This window comes from Argentina silus (genome assembly GCF_951799395.1).
Source record: "Argentina silus genome assembly, chromosome: 10".
Lineage (NCBI taxonomy): Eukaryota > Metazoa > Chordata > Actinopteri > Argentiniformes > Argentinidae > Argentina > Argentina silus.
In genome coordinates this window covers 3,505,808-3,524,519 of record NC_139664.1, presented here as the reverse complement: position 1 = coordinate 3,524,519, position 18,712 = coordinate 3,505,808, and the positions used below count along the sequence as shown (strand labels likewise).

Genomic DNA, 18,712 nt, shown 5'->3' with positions numbered 1-18,712 from the left:
CTGAACTGAACAATATCTGTGTGTGGGGAGACAATGGATTAACAAAGGACTAATCGTACATGTTAAGTCTTAGCAAGAGAATTCACAAAGCAGGTTGTTTGAGCACATTCCAGTCTCCATGTTTTCACGTTGTTGTTGTTGTTTTTTTTTTTATCTCATTAATCAATTCAGCATCAAGTAAGAGAATATAATGTAATCTGAGGGTGGACCATAATTCCCATAATGCACAGGCCTGTCATGGATGCGATGAACTCACGTCACCACCAAGTCAACCAATAAGAAAACAGCCCTGCAATCCTGTCAGACCAGATGCAGTAGGCCAGTGGAGCAATGGTGCTTGGTGTTCCTGCCAGATGACAGTGTTGTCTCAGCAGCAGATGCAAGGAAGAGGAATGCTTGGTTTGAATAACAATCCTTGCCTGGCGCTGCCCCGACACTTACACCCCAGCACAAACAGTCATTAGCCTCCAGGCATATCACAATGGCAGAATTTGGTTTCTTTAGGGGCAGCTGGAAACTCTGCTTAGGCTAAAAATATATCTGTGGCAAATCAACGACAACTTAATGTCCACCCATTCCACTAAACCCTGTGACCTGACAAGCTACGCCTTCTCTTCAGGGAATCGATCCTGAACACGCACGCACGCGCACACACACTCGCACTCACACACTTACTCATAGTAAGCCATAGTTGCCTACTCTCATAGGGGGGGTTAGTCTTCCAACAGAATTAAGTTAAAAATGTGTGTTTTAGGCCTTGTAGTGATACATGCATCCATTATACTGATATACACCTTTTTTTTTTTCTTCCTTCCTTTTCCTTTTCTTTTTTTTTTTTTTCATTTCTTTTCTTTTTTTTTTTTTTTAAATGAAAGTAAAAAACAAAAACAAAACAAAAAAAGTATTAGAAATGCAGCTATACAGAGTCTTTAGCTATTCCGGGAGGAGCGAGGTGGAGGGTCTGATGTCAGAAAGGGGAGCCCCGTGTCCAGATGTTATTCAGAGTTGGGGGGGGGGGGGGGGGGGGTTGGGTGCTGTGTGGGTAGGGTTGGGGTCAGGGGCGGGGGTTAGTTATTGCAGCAGGGGCGGCTGGTAGGTTGGGCGGTCTCCGTCAGGTCCACTCCCCTGTTTCTCCCACTGTTGGCTCCGGCAGCTTGGGGTTCGTTCTTAGGTAACTTCTTTGCTGCAAATCAAGAGAAAGTGAAAATTATAAAGTGATTCCATCTTAAGAGAGTCGTCAGTCAATCGTCATCCCTTCACATGAGAGTCGACCGGCTTCGTTCCAGATCTGTCTGTGCTTTAGCCAACTGCTTTGACCGCCGAAGATGTAGCCTGGGCATTCAGAGATTGAAGCCCAACGAAAATAATCCAACGTGATTGGATCTACTTCAAACATGGTGGACTAAATGCTATTGCCCTGCGGACACCCCTCCCACACCTCCACGCTGTTGTTTACGGAAGCAAACTAGTTTGTCAGAAGTTAACAACGGAGATGTCAAAACAGTCTAAAAACAAAAAGCTCGTTTGAAGTTTTTTCGATTTCAAAACAGGATGTTCTCGCATGCGAGATCTAAATGATGCTACAATCTGTCACTAATTTCATTTTGAACATCAGCAGCCCATCCTCTCCTGACTGCTTGGTAAGCAATCAACAAGCTATGTTTGAGAGAGTGGAATGCTCTGCGTCTGTTGTCTAACACGACAGAGGTGTGCATGCTTAGGGACAGATGTTTCCTATAGTCAGATACAGTTTTCTTTTGCTTTGTTCTTCTAGAAATGCATTCTCATGAGCTTTCTTATGTCTAGTAAGCATTCAATCATGTCAAAACACATACCAATAGCCATGAATATTTCGTTGACGTTCATAGATGTCTTTGCTGATGTTTCCATGAAAAGCAAACTGTTATCATCTGCATACGACTGTGCATCCTGTGGAGAAAAGACATTAATGTTACAAGATGTGAGTAACACCAATCAGTATTAAAACTACCTTCAAGGTGAAACTTGAAAGGTGACGGTGGACAATACGGTCTGAATATTAAGAATAACTATTGTATATTGTACATGTTGTATCAATGTATGCTTTTGTGAGGATACTTCAGCATGACAACTCCACTGGCACAAACCTGAAAGTCCAGTGCTCTTTTGTTTGCAAGGTCAGCCTTGTTCCCGGCCAATGCTATTACAATATTTGGACTGGCTTGTCTCTGAAGCTCCTTAACCCAGTTCTTCGCTCGTGCAAATGACTCCTGGCAAACAGGAAAGGATCAGAAGATGAGGTCACAAAGTCAAAATGATAACAACCTCCATGTGGAGGAAAGATGAAGAGGATAGGACCCTTCATTCCCTGGCTAAGCTTCTGACTTTAATGAGTATCCAGAATATGGTTCTCATTAGAAGAAAGAAAGAAAAAAAACATCATAACGTATTATTTATGACAGACGGTTTGCCAACAACATCATACTGCTGAACAAAAATAATACCCTGCTTACAAAATTGGCTCAAGTTATATATTTATGTGCCATGTACTGAGTTGGTAGATACAGTATTTATAAAAAAAAAAAGAAAAAAAAAAAAGAACAAGCTCTCTTGACAGATAATTGCCTGAAGGATTTGTTTCTCAGACCACCTGGCAATTAGAGCATGGACAGATATGAAGATCAAAACATCAAATTATTTCAAGTTCCGGCTTTAAACTGAAATGCCCTAGATATTCTATGACTGTTTTGAGAAAAATTAAATGTTTCACTATAAATCTAACTCTACAGAGTTCCTTGAAAGTGCACCAACAGAAACAACCCTCTTTGCACATTGGTGCATCACCATTCTCTCTACCTTGAAGTTCCAATGTTCTTGACCGTGCCATTTTAGGAGGAAGGCCGGCCTACCCTTCCTCCTGGACTTTGTTTTCTGCTTTTATTATATGGTTATATGTTTGTTTCGCTTTTGTTTGTTTGTTTGTTTGTTTGTTCATCCCTGAGAAATAAGCTAATTGATCGTACCCATAAAGGCAATTTATATTTTGTGATATTCATATAATATTATATAATAGAATTCAAACCCCAAATCTGATTTGGACTAAAGCCCTACCTGATAATGATTAAGACATGAGGAATCCAAAACAATGGTCAAAAGTCACCCATGAACCATCCAAATCCCTCCTTTAGAACATGTTATTGGCTAGTATGGAACATCGGTTCTCTATGGCTGACGAGTAATATGAAGCTGCGACTTGGAGTTTTGTTTCTTCATATTCTACATAATGTATTTCAGGTCAATCTGGTCATCTGGAGGCATTAGCCATTGAAGTTGTGTGTCTAATGTCCCATTATTCAGTGCGACAGTACCAGAGTATGTCCACTACCAAAGTGTGTCCAATAATTATCAGGTAGGACTTGACTTCAAATCGGATTTGGGGTTTGAATTCTATTGAATATTATACTCACCGAGCACTTTATTTGGAACACTATACTAATACTGGGTGGGGCCTCCCTTTGCTCTCAAAACAGCCTCAATTCTTCGTGGCATTGATTTCACAAGATGTTGGAAACATTCCTTTGAGATTCTGGTGCATGATGACATTGCATCACGCAATTCCTGCAGAGTTTTCAGGTGCAATTTCAAGCTGTGAATCTCCCGTTCTACCTCATCACAAAGATGTTCTATTGGATTCAGATCCGGTGACTGGGAAGGCCACTGAAGAACACCGAACTCATTGTCATGTTCATGAAACCAGTTTGAGACAACTTTTGCTTTATGACATGGTGCATTATCATGCTGGAAGTAGCCATTAGCAGATGGGTATTGTGAAATTGTGGCCATGAAGGGATGCACATGGATGCACATGGTCAGCAACAATACTCAAATAGGCTGTGGCATTCAAGCGATAATTGATTGGTATTAACAGGCCCAAAATGTGACAAGAAAACATTCCCCACACCATTACAACACCGCCACCATGAGAAGGTGTACAGGTGTTCCTAATAAAGTGCTCAGTGAGTGTATATGAATCCCACAAAATGAAAATGGCCAATTTGGGTACAATCAATTATCTTATTTCTCAGGGATTAAACTGTAGTTCTACAAAATAATGATGCAGGAATACTTATCTTATCTGTTTCTGACTAGAAAAAACATTTCAGAACAATCTGAGACGGTGGGGATCGAAATTCTCTTTTGTCTGTTGATTTGACATGACCCTAATGTCTGACAGACTACATAACACAGACCGCTGTCTCACCTCGTTTGTGATGTCATAGACCACAATGGCCGCCTGGGCACCCCTGTAGTACATGGGTGCCAGACTGTGGTAGCGCTCCTGACCAGCTGTGTCCCAAATCTCAAACTTGACCGTTGTGTCATCCAAACATACGGTCTGAGTCAGGAAGGCAGCTGCAGAGGGACAAACAGTACAAACAGCAAATACAATTATGTATGCCCGATAACATGGCTCTCCAACAAAGAGATTTGGTACAAGAGACCGCACAAACCTTGTTTAAACAAAATAGTCAGCACCAAAATACGGTACAATTGAGAAAAAGGATAGACATATCAGCAGAAGATGATGTCAGAAAACCATCAATTCCAATACTCAGTCAAACTCATGCCTCTACTAATAGCCTACATTTCCCGTATACAAACTCAGTTTTGAAATCATACAATATCCACAAGTTAACTTACCTCCAATTGTGCTCTCTTGGAATTCATGAAACTGTCCCTTGACGAAGCGAAGTACAAGACTGGACTTTCCCACCGCAGACTCCCCTAAGAGCACTAGTTTGAACTGGCAGATCTTATTGCCTGCATTCGGCCCATTGGGTCGTGTTGCTCCACCCCTACTTGCCATGTCCTAGACCCCAGGCTCCTGCTCCAGATGCAGAGGTACCGCTTGAATGGTCACTCCAAGAGCTGATTTAAAAAAAAATACATTGCATTAATGAACATGTCAATATCTCAACAGTGTATCTGGAGAATAACAACCAAATTAAAGTTCACAAATATTCAGTTGAAGCTTAATTGCCAATCAATTGTCTGTCTCTGATCTGTCATTATAATTGGTTAGTTTAGCCACTTTGAAGTATGGGAGTAGCTGTTTGAAATGTGTTGCATGGCATAAAACAAGTTGGTCTATTGACCAACTAGGTAAAACGCAAGGACAGCTAGCTAGCCTGCAAATATTACATTACACTATGTCTCAACTCCACCAGAAAGTAAACACAAGCCAATGTCTAGCCAGAAATAATAGCTGGGAAGTGGGTCGATGTCACGTTACGTCACAGACTTGACCACACAAATAAGCAAGTGTTATGTTGGCTAGCTCAAATTAGCTAGCTAACTACATGTCAGTAGGGCGGCTAAACCTGGCTAGCTATGAAGCAGACCACACAACTAGCAGACGGTAGCTAATGTCTGGCAACCAACATACCAGTTATAGTGTCAAACAAGCTTGCCATGTTCATGTTTTGATAATAGTTAGCTAGTTAGCCTCCTACTATCTATGCGTGTCTAACTAACTGGCTAGTAGCTAGATGGTAGATACAGACAGTAGTAGCTAGCTAAGCTGCTGGGTGTGTAGATGCTAGTGCTAACTAGCAAGCAAGCAATGTTTCTTACATAAGGATGAAACCTCACCCTTGACACATTAAATCAAGCGAAACAGGGCGACCATTTCCTAAATAACAATGAGTTTAATTTGCTAGTACAGTAGTCAATTAGAACCTGCTGGATAGCTAGCTTCGCCTGCTAGCTGATGGCTAGTGCTGTAGCTAGCTAAGTCTAGTATGTAGAACATGACAAATCGAGTTCATTTCGGCCTGGCTATATTGTTAGCTAGGGAACAAGCTTCGTACTAGCTACCATTACCGGCGAGCTGCCTTGTTGTCCACTAGCGACCGCAGCTACGCACCTTATGTCCAAGAAAAGGCGTTTGCCCGAGGGTTTATCCAAATAGTATTTACGGCTCGTCAAAGTCTATTCACGGTGTGAACAATTTCATCCAGCCTGATGTCCCTTCACTTCTTCCAACTTCCCCTTCGCATCGTCCGCACGGTGGATGAGGGCAGATCGGATGACTGGAATTGACATCTGCTTACGTAGGGGTGAAAACGAGCCAATCACTGGGCCACGTTTATTCTCCCCAATTTGTGCGCCTCTTTCCTTACAATAAACATGTTGTTGAGATGCAGCCCCAGCGTTTACCTTCATATATGGATTCATTTGGATGCTGTTAATGCAAGATCATTGACACTATTGCAGACCGTAATGAATATGGGATAAGATGATATTATGAGCTGTGAGTTGTAAAGGCCAAAAGGGGAAATGTTTCGCCTGTGATACAACCTTGTATTACAAGTTGATAGTCATATGGATCATACGATTATTTTGACAATTTCCGGAACTATTTACTGGAAAATCCCCCCGATTTGGATCTTATTTTATCGCAATCCTTCTAAGAACCAATCAGATCAGACGATCAGACTTCGGTTGCCAATAGCGTCGGTTGCCATGCGACATTGACATAAACATTCTGTAACTATCATGGCCAACTTTACATTTTGTTACACTGAAAGCTATAACAGAAATGTTGTTGCAACTAGGCATGTAAACTAATGGAGTGTGTTACTATATTATATATAATATTGACTGGTCTATTTTTTGGAACTGGTTGATGCCAACGAGATGACTTTAATAGAAAGGAATGCGACCCACACCTGGAAATACACGGATAGATTCCCGAATATACGACGGGTACAAACACAAGCTACCGTGCACTTGGCGTACTCTGCTATCAATTCAAGTTAGCTGATCTCTTGTTTGGCTGACGATGCAACTATATTTAATCTAGCAAGATATTATGATATAATTATTTGTCTATTGTTTCCCACCCACCTCCTAGGCAGGAAAACTCATACCTGCTGGTGACAGAGCTAAGACCTGCTTACAAGAAATAGCACCCAGGGTAAGACTTTTCTTCTATTGTACAATTGTTTCTCTGACTTTTTATGTACAGCACTTTGAGCTGCAGTCTCTGTACGAAAATGTGCTCTATAAATACATTTATTATTATTATTATTATTATTATTATTATTATTATTAAGTCTCCCCCTTCTCTGCCTGTGTGTGTGTGTGTGTGTGTGTGTGTGTGTGTGTGTGTGTGTGTGTGTGTGTGTGCCTGTGCCTGTGCCTGTGCCTGTGCCTGTGCCTGTGCCTGTGCCTGTGCCTGTGCCTGTGCCTGTGCCTGTGCCTGTGCCTGTGCCTGTGCCTGCCTGCCTGTCTGCCTGTCTGACTGTCTGCCTGTCTGCAGTGTCTGTTTGATACTCACTGTCTCATACCTTTAATTTGAAGCCCACTACCCCACCAGTGGTTAGGAAGTTCCTCAACACAACACGACCCGGTGCAGGGGCTATCCGAGTGTTCCATGGGAAAGCCAACGACCCAGATATAGCCAGTTCTCTTGTTCACGGCGTGAACACCAAAGCTTCACTGTCTGTGAGTAGGCCCACCCACAACTGAACGGAGACGAGTTAATTATTAATGTTTCATCTTGAGACTACAGAATGTACAGAATTTAAATGAGAAGAATAAAGATAAACATTTCACATCTGCCAGGGCCCATGATCAAAGTCTGATCAAACACTTGAGGGAATATGTATGGGGACTGAATTAGGGAATAGGCAATCCAGCATGATGCTATTGAATGAAATGTATGGCCACATTCGTTTACATCATTTCTACAGGGAGGGACTGTGATCAACCCACCACCCAGGACTGTCTATCAACAGAGGTTGCATCATCTCCGTGAAGCTGGATACCCCACCAATCAAAAAGCACCACTGGGCAGGTCCCATGACCAGAGTCCAGGGTTGCCAAATTGGTTGGATGCTGGCAGAACCGCGTTTGGTGTGAAATCACTTAAAAGTGAGCCACAGAATAAATATGCTACATTGTGTCAGTAAGAGAGTTTCTTAGTCACACATCACTAGGGCCAGGAGTTTTACCTGACCTCATGTTATGACCTAACAAGGAAAAACTCATGAACAAGTGTGTTCCTCTGAATGTGTCTAGGTATAGCTGCAGGTGAGATTGTCAACCCTCCTAAAACTTCAGAGCATGTGGAGAGGGAATGTCAGGAGGGACACCAGTCCTACATCCGTTCCCACAATGCCTACTTTGTTGGTGAGTTGGGGGGGGGTATGTTTTATCCCTTTATTCCAGATAGTTTTTAAAAGGTCACTTTAGACAGTGACCCTTGGATGTCATTGATGTAAGCCATACAAAAAACTTACTAAGGTTCTTTCCGTTAATTTCTAATCGCTTTAACCAGGTCAGACATTAATGTAAGGTTTACTGATTAAACACACCTAGAGTATGATATTTCTGTAAAATATGTATGGCCATACCCCAGCCAGTGTTCAACCATACATTTAGCTCTGTCTCTATCTGATTGTTATATTGGACAAAAATCCATCATAACTGTATTACTATTACATTCCAGGCGAACGAGTTGATCGGAAGTACAACTGGAGTTGCTATGGTAAAGACAGCAGGTTTGGAGTTCCCACCCCCCACCACAACGACGGACGTAGTGTCTCCAAATCCCTCCACTGGTTGTGTGACACTCAGAAGTAAGCTCTCATCCTACCATCCTTACCTGGTACACCTATCCTCAGCCTCTAAAGCCTCAGCCTCCTGGTACACCTATCCTCAGCCTCTAAAGCCTCAGCCTCCTGGTACACCTATCCTCAGCCTCTAAAGCCTCAGCCTCCTGGTACACCTATCCTCAGCCTCGAAAGCCTCAGCCTCCTGGTACACCTATCCTCAGCCTCTAAAGCCTCAGCCTCCTGGTACACCTCTCCTCAGCCTCTAAAGCCTCAGCCTCCTGGTACACCTATCCTCAGCCTCTAAATCCTCAGCCTCCTGGTACACCTATCCTCAGCCTCGAAAGCCTCAGCCTCCTGGTACACCTATCCTCAGCCTCTAAAGCCTCAGCCTCCTGGTACACCTATCCTCAGCCTCTAAAGCCTCAGCCTCCTGGTACACCTATCCTCAGCCTCTAAATCCTCAGCCTCCTGGTACACCTATCCTCAGCCTCTAAATCCTCAGCCTCCTGGTACACCTATCCTCAGCCTCTAAAGCCTCAGCCTCCTGGTACACCTATCCTCAGCCTCTAAAGCCTCAGCCTCCTGGTACACCTATCCTCAGCCACCTATCCTATCCTCAGCCTCGAAAGCCTCTGCTGTGTATCACTCTGCTCAGCAACTTCACTTAAGTATTGTAAATATCCAGCAATTATTTGTACACTTTTGTTTTCCCATAGGCATAACAGTGCAAAGTTTGTTGCCAAGAGATGTGATGACTTCAGGGAAAGGACACAGCCCCAAATTGGAAAAGTGCATGACCCGTATGTACAATATCAGCTCTTTTACAGTACAAGATATTCGCCACAAGTCACCTACACCCTAAAATCAATACGCTGAAATGAACACATTGAACTTCTGTGTTCAGATCACCTCCATACTCGTATTTCACAAATCATGCCCAGCTGCTTCAAATGTCCCTGTGTCCTCATGCAGGATAGCAGAGACCCTAAAAGTGCCGGCAAAACACACATTTGGAATCCTGATGCGCCCAGATGACTTTGGTGAGTCAAAGTCCCTTCATGGTGTGTTTTGAAAGAACATGAAACAAGGTTCATACAGGTTACGGACCAGCATAAAGTGTAGAGTTATCAAGATTCAAATGTAAAGTTCCTGTCCCTCTCTGGGGGATCACAGATTTCATTTGTGACCTTCTCCACAGGTGCAGGGGACCTCCTCCACTCCACCCCCCCCGCAGAGTACCTGAGAGGGACAGACAGACAGCGCACCCTGGTCAGTGCAGTTCGCCAGCATCTGAAGAAGGTCAACTTCCATAATTTCGGCTCCCTGCTGCAGGCATTCAGGCACTATGACAAGGTAATTACACTTGCATTCCAAAACAAACAACAATAAAGCCATTCACAGTGGCACATCTTTTAGTGCTCCATAAAGTTTTTTATGCTATTGTTACATGGTACTTGGAAGTGAATTATGAGTTTATGATACAAAGTTTATATGGTTTGAGATATGGGCAGAGATGGCTTGTTGCTGTGCAGGCATGAATAGTGGTATTGTAAAGAATAATGAAAGTAGCATATGTTTTTTGGCCCTCTGTATACAGTAGGCCTCTGTGTATATCACTGCCAGACTTGTATGAATGTGTTGTACATGTATTAGACACAATTATTGATATAAAGTCTACTTGAAATGTAAACGGTGTATATAAACATGTTGAACCATGTGTCAATACGATACGTGTGTGTGTGTGTGTGTGTGTGTGTGTGTGTGTGTGTGTGTGTGTGTCTGATTCTACAGAAGGGCCAGGGTGTGATTGACAAGGAGGACCTCCAGGATGTGTGTCGTCAGTTCAACCTGGACCTGAGTGGGCCGGTGCTGGATGGCCTCATGCAGTACTGTGACGTGGACAAGGACGGACTCATCAACTTCCTGGAGTTCGCCAACTTCCTCAACTGGAAGGACAAGATGCCCATCAACAAACTGGAGCAGCGCATTCTCACTAGAGGTTAGTCAGAGTGCCAGTACGAGTCAAGCGTTTGTAAAAGGCATCGAGTGTGACTGAGGTTTTCACAGAAGAATAAAAAGGCAATTGCTCTAGTCACTTATCACAACAATTAAAGAGAATGACCTCACATAATTATTATTATTATTATTATTATATTATTATTATAATGATTGAATTATTCACAGTACTAATAGATAGTAGTGTCTGGATTTATGTTCACACTTGAATCCATGGGGGGAAATCATTGAGTATCTTTGCTGACTCACAGTATTGCACCGGTACATAAAAAACACAAATAGACACACAACAACGCATGATACAGTAACACTGATATGACAACAGCAGTAGCTTCTGTCCACCCCTATCATTCATGTAAAAAGAGATACTTAAAAAAAAAGGTTTTCTTCCCTTTCTCTAGCACTTTGGTTGCTACTACCGCCTATCTTTAAAGTCTTACTTTAGGCAAAGCTACTTATTGTAAGTCGCTCTGGATAAGAGAGTCTGCTAAATTACTATAATTAAGATGTTAATGCATGTTTTCCCTTTTCGACTGACTCCCCTCCAGAACACCAGAGCAGCACTGCCCCGGCCAACATGCAGAGGAAGAGTCTGTCTGACCCAGTGAGGCCTGCTGTCTCTGAGGCTCTGGCCCGGCCTGAAGACCTGGAGCCCGCAGCGGTGGGGAGCACGCTCAAGACCCCCAAAACCCTCAGCCGACCCAGGACCGTCCAGGACCGCTTCGTCACCTCCTCGTCTTTAATCCGAGCGGTTGTGGGTGGTCTTCCTACAAGCGGTGAGTTGGTGGGTTTGAAGTGTTGTCTTGTGTATGAGAGTAAACATGAGGTGTTTGTGTTGATTTATGATGAGCAAATATCCATGGATTCAATAGTGTTGTTAATACTATTGTTAAATATCAGATCAAATCCTGATTGTGTGATATTTGTCAGTTTACAAAATTGTAGAAATGTAGAAACAAATATGGAGTGTTGGAGTAGGAAAACTCACCATTATCTAAAGCTACATTGCACCACTAATAAACCAGTTACTTTCTCACTCTTGCAAAAAAACCGATCCGCTTTCAGGGTGGTAGAAAGAAAGTGAAATCTGATATCTCTCTCCGTAGACTACCGCACATATGGGACCCCCACGGTGCGCATCGACCGGGCGGCCCCGCTGCTCAAACGCATCAGTGACAGCACTAACTACGGTGACGAGGCCACAGGCTTTGACCTCCTCTATCCCACGCTGCACTCCCTCAGGGGCGTCCACGAGGAGCACTTCTTCACCTCCCGCACCAAAGAGGAGGTACAGAATATTGATGACCCCCCGCCCGCTCAGGGACCAATGGAATTGCTCTAACTCTACGTTCACACCGGGGCGACTGTGTCTCATGGTTGTCACTGAGAAACGAGTCTCGTAGGAGTTCCTTGCGGGACAAACACACGTTGGGTGTTAGTACTTCTCACCATCGATTGGTTTCAATGCAGACATACTGCCACCTTGTCACTCAGGTGTCTCTTCATGTTTCATTATGTCACAGAGTTCCATTGAAAAATACATATTTGCGGCTGCTTTGTCACCCGTATGTCGCCCCAGTGTGAATTGTGTAATTTTGGGGCTGTGGCCTTTCCTTGAAGTCATCACATCTCTGTCTGGAATGGGTTTAAAGATATGTTAGGGTATACGCAGTAGAGGTCTAGTGCATTTTTCATTGCAGCTTTTGAGCTGCTGCAAATGTTTGGGAAAAGAACACTGTCGTTCTCAATTCAAACTATAATTGCTCTGAACAATTTCACCATTGGAGAAGTGATTGAAACAGAACCCACTTCAAATGAGTTTACGCATAAACAAATAGTTATACAGTCAGCTCACCAATAGCCACATTATATGAAAAAGATTTCTCCCTGTTTATTTCTTCTTTAATTTCTTTCTCAGATTAAGGAGATATTCCAAAATGTGGGCGTAAGTATTTCTGAGGAGACGTTCGACGAGGCATGGAAGCTGGCGTCCATGAGACACCCCACAGGAGACGTGTGTGTGGAGATTTTCCGGAATGTGCTAAAGGAAATTCAAGCTAATTAAAACAGAAAGTATATATTTACCTACTCAGTGTTTTTTTTTTCTGTTAAAGAGTGTACAAGTGTTAAAGAAAGTCAGCATTTTGTCTTCAATATGATATGGTCATGTGTTATTGTCATACAAACTGTTATTCAGTATTCAATGGGAGGAGCTTGCTTTCTTTGATTGTGTTTGATTGACTAAAGCACGATGTATTTTCTTTAATTGATGGCAATAAGCCACTGTCAAATGACCAACACCTTAAATTGTTTTCCTCTGACCACTTTCCAGTGTCTGTCTGAGTTATACAGTCACTTCTTGTGACACCAAAGTAAATGTTGAGCATTCATGTTCTCCGCGCCTCGTCATTTGAAGTCCTGTTAATTCAGTCACAGTCTTTGATTAGATTTGCACACATATTGACTTTATAATTCTATTAATCAATCTTATAATGTCAGTCTGTCAAAGCGCAGTAGTCCAGGAGATAAGCGCCTAAGACCATAAAAAGACCATATTGTTCACTTTTGAAAGTGAGCATGAAAATTGGCACACATGCATAATTTTTCACACTAAACAAAACCTGATACAGTGCCAATTTCGCCTGGCCTGTAGTGCCACCTATAGGTTAAGGACAAAGAAAAAGGCTGCTTTAAGCTCAATAAGTTAGGCTGAACATATTGAAGGCAATTTGGTGTTTCTAGGTTTTATGGTTTAAGAGCAATAGCACCTAAAATCTTGCACTGCAAGTCAATGGCCATTCAAAGTCTATGGGGTTTGACGTGGAGGTGGTGCTACTTACTCCTATGAGGCCTGGCTACAGTGGCACTATATCAGGTTTTGTTGAAGCCAACATTACTTAATTTTCAAGCATTTCAAGTTGGTCATTAATCTCTAGGTGGCGCTAAATTGGCACTATGTCAGGTTTTGTTCAGCACGAAAAATTACGCAAGTGTGCCAATTTTCATGCTCACTTTAAAAAATAAACGATTTTCGAGCTTATCTACTGGACTACAGTGGAAGCTGTTGAGAGCCACAGCCTTAGACACACACACACACACACACACACACACACACACACACACACACACACACACACACACACACACACACACACACACACACACACACACACACACACTACTATACTGAAGGCGTATTAGAGTAATTGTTTGAATTATGTCTATTTGAATAACCCGATTAATAAAAGCCACTGTAGACCACACACTAATCCATCAATGTCAAACCCCCACAAAACTGCAACATCACATATTAATAAAGGAACCACATTATGCTTTTTGTCCACGTTTTATGACATGTGTAGTTCCATTACTGTAAATTGCCATTGAATGCTCTGACGCACAGGCGTGGTAAATTGACTAATATGCTCTAACCAGTATTCACTAGCATTTTGACATGACGTTAGCTAACAACACTCATAATCACATTAGGACTTGCCAAGAAGCTTCACTGTAACCCAAAAAAACCCACGCAAACTTCAACAGACCTACCCCATTACTATGCAAGAAAATTATAATAATCCCCCACCATATTTTACTATGCATGAATAAGTATTTGCTAATGAGGGAATTCTCCCTCTCTCTCTTTGCTAAAGATGTATCATTAATAATGTGATTTGTAAGTTGACAGAATGGGATGACACGCAACATTCAGGAACCTGTCAGTGTAATGGAGGATGTTTGATTGTGACAAGTGGCATGCAGCTCTGGGAAATGACAGCACACCAGGATCTGTGATTCTTAACCGTTAAGAAAATAGGAGATTGTTGTTCATTGCCATGATGGCTTGAACACATCTACTGTAAGGACAGTAATATCTGAACTGTTCTTAACTCAGTTAATTTGTGTTATGTCTCAACAGGCGTTTCCTGGGGCGGGGTCTGCTAAGTTGTTTTTATGAGACGTGTCATCTTAACAGGCATCATGATCAGGTGATGTAATGTACTCAGCAGTGGCCAGCTGTGCAAAATCAATCAAAGGTTTTTAGAAATCTGTCTAATATCAAGATTTGTGCAACACTGATGCCCCCTTCTGCTGAGGATTGAACATTGATGACGTGACTGAAGATGTGTTTCTTGGTTTTACCTATAATCACAAATACCACAGTGACAGCTCTGATAAATGTATATGAGAGAGAGAGAAAGAGAGAGAGAGAGAGAGAGAGAGAGAGAGAGAGAGAGAGAGAGATACTGTAGGGGGAGAGAGTGGGAGATGTAAATGGCACCTGATCTACTGTTATACTAATGTGCAATCAATCTGGTCGATGTCTTTCTTATGGAACAGTCCTCAAGGTGATTAATTCACAGTATCAGCTATTTCAGTGACAAGAGCAAAGCGACAGGCTGAGGGAGAACATAGTGTGCGGAAGAATTCTTTGGAATATCAGAGAAGTACTTCCAAACTGCCAAGGGGAGACAATTTGGCCCAATGCAGAAACACACAACCAAACTCTTTGTCCTAGCTTCACCTTGAAAATAAGGTGATGCATCTCAAAATGTCTCTCTCTCTCTCTCTCTGATCCTGCCAAACGGTATATCTGCTACCAAAGGAAAAGACGTATGAAATATGATAGGCTTTAGAAAAAGACTTGAAGACTATGAGACAATGGGAGTGAGATTATGGCTAACTAGATAGGTGGGTATTAGGTATGACAGCCACACCTTGTGGTCCAACTGCTAACAGGATTTCTGATCGGGGATGAAAGAGGCTTGTCCTGGTCCAGGGATTTATTTCCTCGCTTTGTCTCTGTGGCAAATCATATCAAGCAATTCACACACCACATCAAAAATCATAAAAGTGAATCTTTTCAATTTGCTGTCCATTGCTATACTTTACTTTTACAGCACTTGGGAGTCCCAAGTTGGGAGTTAATGTCTGTATTATACTGTAATAAGAATAACAACGGTTGCAATAACGCACTATGAAATTACAATGATAACAAGCATAGGGTGGAATCCTAACTCAAGTAAATCTTGCATTGATGTCCATGGCAAATTTGCCCGATGATTCAAGTCACGTATGCGGATATCGAGTTAGGAGTCCACCCATAATACATAATAGAACAACATTATTAGAACGCTTGCAAGGTTGGGGTTATCGCTTTGTGCCGTGCCAACTGTCATTGTCGTAACGTCATAAACTGAAATAACTTTAGCAGGCATTTCAACTGGCTGCCTTCAAAGAGTTCGCCATACTTTTTCCCGGTGAGATACAGATGTGCCATATGCTTGGATGCCTGCAGGTAATTTAGACATCGTAAACATATGGTTAAGTCTGACTGATTGTTTTCATAACTTCTTGTTTATACAACACAGAGTACACCGAGAAAACAATAGTAAACAGGCACACTCCTGCACACTTTAGCACATTTTAGCTCATCCATAATCAAGATTAAAGAATCGCGGAAACAGAGCATAAAGACTCCATATTTAGACATAAGTAGATTTTGAATGAAAATGAAAGAGATTTGAAGTTGAAATTGAAAGAGATTTGAAGATTATTCGAAATTAATAATGATTGAACATTTTTGAAATGTACAGCATTGTATGGAATTGTCACTGTCTTCTTCTGAGGGCTATCGTCTTCGGCGGCGGCCATCTTGAAGATCATGGAGCTCTCTGGGTCCTCATTAGGAACATTAGCAGCTGACAGGTGCCAGAACCTCATTTACAATGAAGCAAAACCTCCTACCTAAGGAGAGTAGAGAAAGCAACCAAAAAGAAAAGTTAAAAACACACACACACACACACACAGTAAACATGTATGTATAGAATGTGATATTACCATGACTATCAAAGGATAGTTATGCCCTCTGGCAACTCATATACTATATCATCCAATGAGATAGCTTGATGCCTGTCTTCTTTTGGCTCCTGTGAGGGACTTGCACCTTTTCTGTGCATATTCCACCACCTGAAATGAACCCAGGGATAGATCTGAATTATGGGATGTACAGTAGCACTCGTCACAAAATTTACCAATGAAACAACAAGTGACAGAGCACCTCTATCATTGAGGCAAATAAAAAGTCACCACACCCTTCAGCTACTCAAAGTCGCCACTGGACATCATGTTGGAGACATGGAGACCAATGGCTGAAGCAGAGACTGGGTCAGTCAGGTGTTTTGTTTACATCCGGCACGAAAGCACATAACAATGCATGACAGTAATGACAGTATGATGGCAGTATGTGGGATAATACCATGGGTACGTTCTATCAAATAGGACTTTATTCCGGATCCACAATAGCGTCTGGGATGTCAATCACCGAGACGACAGGATCACCGCCTGCACTCTTCCGCTCCTTCTCGTTCTCTGTGCTGTAAATCGAAAAAGCCTATCTTGACGCCGCAGGTTATGCAAGATAAAATTTAATGTAGTCGTTTCTCCAGGGAGGTAGATGGACGTTCGTGCATATGGGGGCTGCTTTGTGGAAGTGTTCTTCTTTCAAGGACAGGCCAGGGATGAGTTGCCAGCTCGCCGAACTCAAGGCACGTAAAGATATACGTAAACTGTTGCATCATGCCAATGCATATGCTAACGCATAACACAATGTAATAAGGTTAATTCTGGATTTTGAGAGGGCCCAAGATACCCTCTCCTGAGTGGGATCTTTCGGCAACCTTATGCAACCGCCCCATACTGTACCCATAACTCTTAAGGTGAAATACACAACAATGATTGTTTACCTAGAATATCCAGTAGAGGGAACTAAATATCTACACAACTATAATTTTGCTTCTTCCGGAGAGATTTACGCATTTCCATTGCTGTGCATAAAATGGACATGTGCACCTGGAAATCCATGCATTACAAAACAAAATAAAATAAATAATTTGTTTTTCTGTAAAATGATTAAGCCTCTTTGAGGTATTTATTAGCCTACAGTGTACTTAAAATAAGACTGTGTGTGTGTGTGTGTGTGTGTGTGTGTGTGTGTGTGTGTGTGTGTGTGTGTGTGTGTGTGTGTGTGTGTGTGTGTGTGTGTGTGTATGGAAACACACCATAACAGTTGAGTAAACATAACATTCTCTACTTTCCAGTTATGGGCCGACTGTTTTCGAATAGCTTTGTTTTCAGCAGATTTTCTGAGCAACTCCCCGCACAGGTGCACAAAATCATTGTCTCAAAAGCTGAAATTTGATCAGTAGACCAAAACATCATTAAATTCCCGCTGTTCTTGGTGATTACAGGTCACGAGCATTTGTGTTCGCTTTATATTTCTATTTCCTTTTAGTGTTCAGGCAAATGATGATAATGTATTCCAGTTTGTGATAATATTCCCACGCATGAAAACAAGTGGAGAGAGACACCTGCGTTCATTCCCGCCCCTTTAAGTTCTGCAACTAATTTTATTGATAAATAATTGCTAGCGCAGCACTTGATTATTGAAATTGCGTTCAGATATGGAAACCTTTTCTCTGTATTATAGTAATTATCCATGTCAGTTGAAAATGCTTTTACATCTGTGAGTTGAATGGTGCAGAATAATAAATATATTGCTGCACTGATTCCACACCGATTGCAATTAATTGACTCTCTCAATGTGAGATCGATTCATCGTTGTATGTGCAACAGATAGGCGTAGTCAGTGGCCTCTCACGCTTCACTTGTTTTGCCCGAACTCCATCAGCATTCCATGAATATGCCAACAAATAAAACAATTCAAAATTGGAAAAAAAAAGAAGTAAACAAAGAAAGTAAGAAAGAATGAGAGAGAGAGAAACAGACTAATAGAAAGAGAGAGAGAGAGAAACAGACAAATAGAAAGAGAGAGAGAGAGAAACAGACAAATAGAAAGAAAGAAAGAGAGAGAAACAGACAAATAGAAAGAAAGAGAGAGAGAGAAACAGACTAATAGAAAGAGAGAGAGAGAGAAACAGACAAATAGAAAGAAAGAAAGAGAGAGAGAAACAGACTAATAGAAAGAGAGAGAGATAGAGAAACAGACAAATAGAAAGAAAGAAAGAGAGAGAGAGAGAAACAGACAAATAGAAAGAAAGAAAGAAAGAGAGAGAGAGAGAGGGAGAGAGAGAGAG

General features: G+C 42.0%; 2 protein-coding genes across 3 annotated transcripts; one reads left to right on the top strand and one right to left on the bottom strand.

Annotated features, from left to right (window-relative positions):
- Positions 1-129: 129 nt before the first annotated feature.
- rab5ab (RAB5A, member RAS oncogene family, b) lies at positions 130-6,047 on the bottom strand. Of its 2 annotated transcripts, none has more exons than XM_083679220.1 (6): positions 5,906-6,047; positions 4,681-4,908; positions 4,241-4,392; positions 2,127-2,249; positions 1,836-1,929; positions 130-1,183 (listed from the first exon to the last, which is right to left on the bottom strand). In XM_083679220.1, the coding sequence occupies exons 2-6, from the start codon at positions 4,844-4,846 to the stop codon at positions 1,068-1,070; spliced, it is 651 nt and encodes a 216-aa protein (XP_083535346.1). In that variant the 5' UTR covers positions 4,847-4,908; positions 5,906-6,047; the 3' UTR covers positions 130-1,067. The 2 variants fall into 2 exon arrangements, with proteins under 2 accessions (XP_083535346.1, XP_083535347.1); XM_083679221.1 differs by having other exon boundaries at positions 5,863-6,031.
- Positions 6,048-6,678: 631 nt separating this feature from the next.
- Positions 6,679-12,681, top strand: efhb (EF-hand domain family, member B; the record flags this gene model as incomplete). The annotated part of the gene is made up of 13 exons (XM_083679792.1): positions 6,679-6,747; positions 6,896-6,958; positions 7,345-7,488; positions 7,737-7,917; positions 8,065-8,175; positions 8,495-8,624; positions 9,317-9,400; positions 9,573-9,640; positions 9,799-9,953; positions 10,392-10,599; positions 11,165-11,392; positions 11,723-11,904; positions 12,535-12,681. The coding sequence occupies 13 exons, from the start codon at positions 6,679-6,681 to the stop codon at positions 12,679-12,681; spliced, it is 1,770 nt and encodes a 589-aa protein (XP_083535918.1).
- Between the last annotated feature and the right edge of the window lie 6,031 nt (positions 12,682-18,712).

Coding starts and splice junctions, on each gene's coding strand:
- rab5ab (XM_083679220.1), bottom strand. CDS start 4,846: ATGGCAAGTAGGGGTGGAGCAACACGACCCAATGGGCCGAATGCAGGC. Junction 1,930..2,126: donor AAAGAGCACTGGACTTTCAG/GTTTGTGCCAGT, acceptor TTTTCTCCACAG/GATGCACAGTCGTATGCAGA. Junction 1,184..1,835: donor CGAAATATTCATGGCTATTG/GTATGTGTTTTG, acceptor CTTGATTTGCAG/CAAAGAAGTTACCTAAGAAC.